The 9,145-nt window shown below is 34.1% G+C and overlaps 1 protein-coding gene across 1 annotated transcript; it reads left to right on the forward strand.

The window, feature by feature from the left end:
- Window positions 1-4,781: 4,781 nt before the first annotated feature.
- On the forward strand, window positions 4,782-5,719 carry LOC116338188 (protein twist-like). The gene has a single exon (XM_031763296.1). It carries the CDS (start codon window positions 5,009-5,011, stop codon window positions 5,651-5,653), a length of 645 nt encoding a protein of 214 aa, XP_031619156.1. The 5' UTR covers window positions 4,782-5,008; the 3' UTR covers window positions 5,654-5,719.
- The last annotated feature ends 3,426 nt before the right edge of the window (window positions 5,720-9,145 follow it).

Here is a 9,145-nt window from a genome sequence, read left to right on the forward strand (position 1 = left end):
CCGTTTCAAAACGAACGATATATATTCAACGAGTGGCGTATCGAATGTCATAAATTTTGTAGGACACGACAAAAATGTGGTAAAACATTGTCGAGTGTCGTGCGTATTTGAAATAGAATAGAATCGGAATGTGCGGCGCTTACCTTTTTTTGTCTGGCTATCACTTTTTACGATTTATTTTTCTGTTCAATGTTAAATTTGCAGGTAAACGCAAACAACAACAACAAAATAGAACCGAAAAACATACATAGTGTGCAGCGTATTGTTGATGGCGACAAGGAGCCAGTAAAACAACAAAAATGGACATATAAAACACTGTAAACTGTCTTTTTTGGGAGTTTTATTTGGACTATCTTCTAACCGATTCTCGGTGCGACATTTTATGCGTTTTTTTTTCTATACTTTCTTCTATATTTCTGTATCGGTCATTTAAAAGTACATAACTTATGGCAGTGAAAGTGTCAGATAATTAAGACTTTTCGGTTTTGTTTTGTTTTCTCTTTTCATCAAGTGTTATCAATGACGCGATGATGATTCAACAAGAAGATTTGCGCAGTGAGACTTTTTTTTATGTCAAACGGAAGATATGTACCCAATCGGGAAGTGAACGGATATAGACGATAAGTGAATTGCGCCTACGGATGGTTGAAATTCATCTTCAGGCGGCGAAATGTATTGAGAATCGTTTTTTTTTGTAGTATTTAATATTCAATAACTTCACACTGTCAAGTGTCTCGATTCATGCCTCATTTTTTTATGCAAATCGCTTATTACAGTTGGTTGAATTGAAAGAAATTCGATCACTTTTCCTTTTAGTTCATCCAGCAAAATGGTTCGAATATAATAAGTTTTCTCTCTGTCTCACTCCCATTACGTCTTCGAGCCATAAGGTCTCAATGCATTGGACAACTGTTGTTCGAACGCGCGTTCCCTTTCAATCATTCACTGTTAGCTTCGTGATGCTCTTCTTCATTTCGGCCTCTCAAAAATCGTTCTCTTCGCGCAGAATACACTAATTTCGGTTTTGCATCGAAACATTTGATGATCGATGAAAGTAGTCTTATTGTTAGCCGTGAATAAATTGGATTATTTATTGAACGGAACACGTGCCAATATTTGACCACAGATTGATGGGTTACCTTTTGAGCTTCAGTTGAAATTAGAAAAAATTTCACCAAACAAAAACATCATCATTCGGGATTTCGAGCAAATGGTTCGATTGTTGTAAAGTCAAAAAAAGAGATGATGAACTCGATTCTTTGTGCACCTTTTAATGCGTTGGGTTGTTGTTGGTGTATTCATTTCTTTGGTTTCCGCACGAAATTCGAGCAACAGATGGGCTCATCCACCATAGACTAACCGAATTTCCAAAAAAAGAATATTACAAAAGAGGAAAACATCCAAAACACAAAAAAAAATGAATGCAATTTGGTCAATATATATTTTTTTTCTTGTTCATAATTCGAAGCTTAATTAATATTGGAAATCATTCATTTTTTTCGGGTTGTTACCTCGTTGTGCGAAATGCAAAAGCAGAGCGACTTAATAAACATGTGTAGTTTAATGAGTTGGAAATGCAAGCACACGCACGTGAAAAACATATGACATTTTTTTATATGTCCGACGCTCATCCTCACTCACACTGAACGAAGTATTGACGAATGGCTTTCGCACAAAAGAGTGATTGAAATGATCACAGACCATGACGTCGATCAGTGTGTTGGACCTGATGGTGTTCGCGCCACAAGGTAAAGTTATAAAGTCAATAAGAACCAACAACCAACATGAAATCGGAACGGTTATCCATTGCACATGTAAAAATGTCGTTGTAAACAAGGAAACACCGAATACCGAAATTCATTTCAAGTAAATTCTGAATTCACCGTCGAACTGCATCCCGCTAATCCTAGTGAGAGACAGACATCGTATAATTTAGCTGAATTGTGCATTATGCTTGTGAGCTGTCTGTGCACATGCACTTTACACTGAAAAAACCAACCACCGTAATTTTCACCGTCAGTTTGCTGGTAAGTAAATAATGACTTGTTTGAATTTTAAATTAGTCCTTCGCGCACTTAATCATTTTCATTGACTCGCACAAGCACAAATCATTGAAATGGCAAATAAAAGAACCACCAAACTGTTTCAAAAAGAAACAACGAAGTATTGTGCAGAAAAAAGGATGCTCAAAATATTTGGAGCGAGTGATCGGCGATTGTTGAAGTAGTTTTTTGCGCAGTGTGCATTTAACTCTGACGTAAAACGATAATAACGTATTTGTAAATTGCCAGTTGAGCAATCGTCATTCGAAGTGGACGTTCGAATGCGATTTATGCGCATTTCGACTGAATTAGTACATTGCGCGGTTTTATTCACGATTCCTTTGCTTCGCCAAATTTTTTTAATGAAATAATAGCCTTTCAAATTATTTATTTTGAACATTTTTACGCTTGCAAATTAAATTACGCATTACATTTTCGCTTTCTTCAGTTGCTGCATTCACCATTTTTTGCGCGTATTGTTTTTTGGTGGCAACGCATATCTAGGTGCAATATGCATTTAAAAAAAGAACGAAACGATGAAATAAACACAGGAAATGTCAATTTTATGCATGTTCAGGGCAATTATTTCTCTTTCTCAATTCAATCCTCATTCGATTGTTGTTTCAATTTAGTGGAAAATTCAAAAAAAAAAAAAACGACTCATTCTTGTGTCCTTTGTGCGTAACTTTGACGAATTTTCAAAGGTCTCTCATCATTTTAATGAATTAATTCGTCTCTCAAATAAGAAAAGTCGAACATTTAGTAAATTCGTCACAAAACAGTACCGATATTAAAGCGTGCAAATTGGATCATTGTTTGAAGTTTCTTAAATCATTGTTTGGAGTTAATTACCAATTTTATGCTTGATTCGGTTTAATTCCAAAGGATAAAGGTTAAGCATAAGCCAATATTGAATTACATTATCAAATTCGAAACCAATCAATCGAATATACAAATCGAATTTCCGATTTTCGAACAAAGGGCGCATGAAACAATTTAGTCGATTCCCATGATCACTCAGCAGATATCAGCAAAAGGATACGAACGACTTTTCCAGACGCTCAATTTCTCATATAAATGCGAAGAAAACCAATCCATGGTCTTTTGAATCCTTATATTACCTTCTAATCCTGGTGCGATTTGAGTCACATCAATCAAGCAGTTCAGTATTTGGAATGAATAAACAGCAGCATATCATTTTATCAATTTAATATGTATTACATATCAATTTAAGTAGAGCTCATACAGTCGAGACACTTGAAAATTCTATGCGGTTGATCGAATTTATCGAATGAAAAACAAAACAGTAGACAAATTGCACAATTTATCAAAACAAAAACACAAAATATTGAATTTCGTCAAAAGAGAGGGAGAGAGAGAGGGAGAGAGAGGGAGAGAGAGGGAGAGAGAGAGAGAGAGAGAGAGACGAGGAAGTAAGTTGAGTCATTCAAATGGAATTGAAGAAAAACGGTAAAAGATTAACCACCCGTAGCCGTTTGTCTCTGCCTACTGTTTGCAATACTTGACTCTTGTTCGATACAATGACGACCTATAAATCAATCAAGCTGAAAAGGACCTGTTGGTACTGTCGGCTATACAAGGAGTACAATGTCAGCTAAATAATCCACATTTTTTTGTGAAAAAAATATTGTTTTTCTTTTTTTCTACACACTTGTGCTCGAATGCATGACCGCACATATATTGACGCAGTCAAATTTGTAATACTAGTAAAAACGATTCGAAAGGGAAAACAAAACCGTCAACAATGATGCGTACAAGTATCAAATTGAAGCACTTCAGGTTTTTCTTTCAAATCGCGAGTGTCCTACAATCACAAACTTTTGCATAATAACAATAAGTCTTGCATTTGCCTTTTGAAATCATATTCAAGTCAAAGTTTTGTCGCAACCGCAAACACATCAAAGAAGCCTCCAATCAAATCATTTGTTCGAGTGAGTTTTTATGATAAGATAAATTATTATTATTTTCTTCTTTTTTTTCGAAAAAATCTCACGCACCCTAAGCAATTTTTTCCCGAATAAAATAAAAACAAGTTTTTGTGATGAACGACTCTGAACGAATCAACAGAGAAAAAATATTCCATTTTTTTCCCTCCGCTGATACAATAATGTTGATCAAAGGGTCCTTTTGTCGATGAGTTTGATATGAATGTAAAACTGCGCACGAAATCGAATTGGCACAGAGACGAAGCAGAGATATAGCCTGAATGTGAAGTAGCCAGTCAGTCAGCCAAACAAAACAATTCGAAAGAATGGAAACGAAGAGTAATAAAAAAACGTAGTAATCGAAGAAAAAAAATAGCAGGTAGATTATTGTTGCCGATTGAATCGAGAGATGATACAGGCAAAAGACATACATACGTATGATCTCTCTTTGATCGTAACCACGAAATGATGAGAGAAACTGAGCTGTTATGAGAAAAAACACATTCGTTCGATTCCTTTTCGATACAATCTTCAGAGCACAACATTCTCTCTCCGGGAAGGCGGAGCTTGCGCAAGAGAGTGAGAGAATAAAATCAAAGAGAAGAGAATAAACGAAATTTTGTTGTGCCGGTTGAATATAGCACGTTACCTGTGGCAGAAAGAGCAAAGATGAAGAACTATCGAAAAAAAGAAAAAAAAGATTTTGTTATTCTCTTGAATCAGCACACGATTGAATGGGAAATGATAGCACGCAGCATGCAAGGTGAACTTTCTTTCGAGCGATCAGATTTTAGTAAGATCAGTTCATCATCCCACTCTGGAGCGAGCACAAGTGTTTTTTGGAGCTGAAAAGAAAAATCAAGGTTCTTTTTTGTGATTCAGTGAATGCGATTTTTTTCGATAAATCAAAGAAAACAGAACGCATCTTCGATAAAATTAAACAAAGTTTTTTTTCAAATTTGTTTACAAAAACTAAGTTTTTTTTTTTTAAAGTTTGTTATCTGAAACAAAAAATCCACAATGGCATCATACGTGAATTATCATCCTGGAAATTACACCAGTGACTATTACTACAATCAATACAATCCAAACATTTACAATGAAAATATCAACAGCAATGCCATCGAACAAACATACATCGATGATCAATTGTCCGATGGATTGAAGAGTCCAAAATCGGACTCATCGCTTTATAGCGATAGTTACAGTCCGAAATCGAGTTCAAATTACTACAGCGATTGTTACAAAACAGAAATGATTCCATCGCCAGTGTCGATGTCATCATCAGGATCCACCGATTTGAAATTTTCACCAGTTCCAGATTTTTATTCAACGTTCGAAATGCAAAATCAAATGGTCAACATAAAACCATCAAATACCGTTATACCAACTAAAACATCAACCACCACATCGTATTCAGTTGCCACAAAAACAACGAAAAAAATGAAAAACACCATACCAAAAGTTACACCCGATGTTATGAAGAAACGACGATTGGCAGCCAATGCACGTGAACGCCGAAGAATGAACAATTTAAATGATGCATACGAGAAACTACGTGAAGTACTGCCGAATATTGGAGCTGATAAAAAATTTTCGAAGCACGAAACATTGCAAATGGCAAAAATGTACATGAATACACTTAAAGATCTTCTAACAAAGTAAGGCAGAATATTTTTGTTATCGGTGCACCAAAATTATCAAAATAATGTGTAAAATATTACAGAAATAACTGTGTCATATTATCCAATTAGAAATTTATACGATTTACAAAAAATTTCGTCCAATTTTCAAATGTTCATTCAGTTGGATTAGTTTTTTAAGGATTTTATATGATTAAGAAAAATAAATTAATAATTAAGTTTCAATTTTCGAATAAGATGAAAAAAGATAGGGAAAAATGTACAAATTGTTTATTTATTTTGAGAAAAAATTGAATTAAAATTTCAAAAATTCAGAAAAGAACACAACATCTTTTTTTTGCATTTGCGCTTTCAGCTCTTTTTTCAGCCTTTTTCAGATTTAATTGCAGCAATACAAGAGAAAAACCTATGTGTGTATTGAACTGGAACAATATACCAGTCTCAAAGGTAATGTTTGATTGATTGTGATTCGAACGAACAAATCTTTGATTTAACCCCATGTCATATGGAAATCTCGTCTTTTCTCTGTACTTCTTCTAATTTTGAATGGCAACACTTTGCACTTTACTTGGGAACAAAACACGTTCAATGTAATCGATTTCAAAACCCATAGAAATTGCCTTAATTAAAAATGGTAAGTATTGCATGTGATTTACAGGAACAAAAGTCATAAACGAAGCTTATCAAATTTGACTCAATGGGCTGAATCATCCCTTGAATAGGCTGATAATTTTTTTTGTTTCTTCTTTTTTACACTTTGGTTCTTCTTCTCTTTTCATACGGGTACTTCTTCTTTTTCTCCAAAAAACGAAACAATTTTGCTGCGATGCCGTTTTTTCGGTATCTAGTGTGTTCATGGGAAATTTATGGTTTTATTAAAAGACATTAATTTTATAATTTCCAAGCACCGCCGTTGTATTTTAACTCGACAGAATTAAGCGATAAAATTATGTGAAACAAATACCGACATCACGAACCGTTTTATAAATCGAGCACGATCCGATTTGTATCAAAAAGTGCTATACAGTGTGAGGTAAAGAAAACAGTTTGCATTGCAATGAATTATTATCAAATATACAAACTGGCTCGAAAAATTATTAATTCTTTTGCATTGTTTAAGTTTCGAGCTGTGTTTTTTCACGCTTATTTAGAAAAAAAAAGGTAAGAAAGGGCAGAAATCGGTAGGAAAACTGTTCAACGATAAACATATTTTTTTATGTGAAATATATGGGTCAGTTATAAACTGTGGTGGTCTATAGCGTGTGTTTTGATTCACGAAGTAACATGCACACCTACACGTGTTATACAAGTCACATGACGCGGCTACAGTTGTTGATACCGCCGCGTATCGAGCCTGTGTTAGGGGCTCATCTATTTGTGCAATTTTACGATCAAACATGCATTAAAATTTATTGCTTACTTTCGATGCACAGTTCCAAATGAAATCATTTATCAATTCTGAATGGTCAGTATTCTCTGTGCACTGAATCAAAGTGAGCCACACGTTGATCAAGAACGAAAAAAAAAACGAATTGAATTCTTTTGTGTAAAATATTTCGGTGCTTTTGTTTCGATGCCAATTAAATGCTCTTCTGGTCCCGACCATACACATTGTCATGCAATCGGCTTGATCAAACCGAAAATCTGCTTTTACAAATTGGATCACACCGAACATCGTCGAAAAAATTATACCGACTGTGTCAAGAAGAATATTTTGGATATATAACGCCAGCACAATAGGATAATCATGATAGTCTTTTTGTTACTAGAAAGGGTTTGTTGTCCTTTCAAATGTCTTTGAGAAATGAAAAGGAAGGGAAAATATTTTTTTCGGAGATAAAATTAACGGATCTTTTGAAATAAAAAAATAATTCGTCTATTTCTATTGTTTCGATTCAAACGGACCATCCAACCGTTTCACAATCAAAATATTATCGAATTGATATATATTGATTTATTTCACCCTTTCATTAAATCGTATTATTAAATGTTATTATCGATTTTGAACGATTTTAAACGATTTTAAACGATTTTAAACAAACGCCATCATTTAAACACTTTTTCACAGTTCATTCGTTGCAAAGAGAAAGATTGTGTGGTCCCAAAGAACTAATTATATGTTTGTTTGTTTGAATCGTTTAATTTTCCTGCATTAATTAAGAAAGCAAACCTTTTACATTAGCGTCTGAGATCATTTTGTGTTTAATCAAAGAAGAACTTCATCGATATGTATCACTTAATGGAATTCTATTCAAAAAATATCTTGAATCATTTGCAGGAGATGCAGCAGCCGGCATTTGGTCAGTCAAGGGCAGTTTTTAGCGATTTTCAATGGTTTTCCAAAACGTTTTTCACTTTCGCCAAGTATCTCCTATCGAATATCGTCTTAAATTTAATTTCCTCCTCAGCGTAACCACACCATCATTAACTGTTTCCAGTGTGAAAATCAATGATTGATCGATTTCGATCCGTTGTTTAAAAACCGTGCTTTTTTGAAAAGGAAAACTAACAATGTTTCAATTAAATCAAATATTGACACAGGATTCCCTGTTCGTTTGCTCTATTCTCACTTTTTTATGTATATACTGAATAGATTTTCGATTCCGTTACATTGTTATTTCATTGTTCGTCTATTTTTCGTTTTTTCTAACGTTTCGTTCCCGTTAACAAGCAATACGGAAACAAAAATAGTTGAAAATCATAACTGTACAAGTTGGTTTTATTGAACAATTCAAAAGACCAAATTAGTCGATTGGTTTTTATTGGTATAGAAAAAAAAGGTACCGTAAGACGTTTTTAAATACGACCCACGTCTTTTCAGGTTATTGCTTCGTCGTTTCCTGTAAAATGAACGAGATCATCAATATTTTCTCTCGTTTCGATCAATATCCTTTTTATAATTGGCAAATGAATACATACAAAGAAAACTCTCGCCTTTTGTTCGGTTCACACGGCGCAGCCGCAGAGTTACGCGAATGAAAAGTAGGTGATTCAAGAAACAGATAGATATCAGCGGATATTGGCTTTATTCAAAATGATGATTTTAACAAGCCACAGAAGAAAAAAAAACAGTTTTAATGAACTACGCAGTGGGAACAGGATGCACTATGACCATACAATGGTGTTAAGAGGTCACATTGTCTGATTTTACTTTTTTTCGTGTTGATTCGTCACTATTGCATGAATATAACAACAAATGTAATTAAAATTGCGTGGATTTCAACGATTAACGAATTTATTTAAGAAAAACATCTTTTTTTGCTCTTGAATCAAGAAGATAAGAATTTTGCAAAACCTTCTTGTAATTCAAGCCAATGTCCAAAGTGAAACGCGAAAAAGGATAGTACATAAAAGTTAATTATCAAAGGATTTATACGCAATGTATCTAGTTGTTGTCTCTCTTGTTCTCTTGTTAATTGAATTGCAATCGGATGAAATAAAATGTATTTGCTGTAATAGCATTTATCATAATTACATCATCGTTTGCACTAATTTGTGAAATGTTAATAGCGTG

This window comes from Contarinia nasturtii, unplaced genomic scaffold (assembly GCF_009176525.2).
Source record: "Contarinia nasturtii isolate CC-2019 unplaced genomic scaffold, AAFC_CNas_1.1 Cnas_scaffold_350, whole genome shotgun sequence".
NCBI lineage: Eukaryota > Metazoa > Arthropoda > Insecta > Diptera > Cecidomyiidae > Contarinia > Contarinia nasturtii.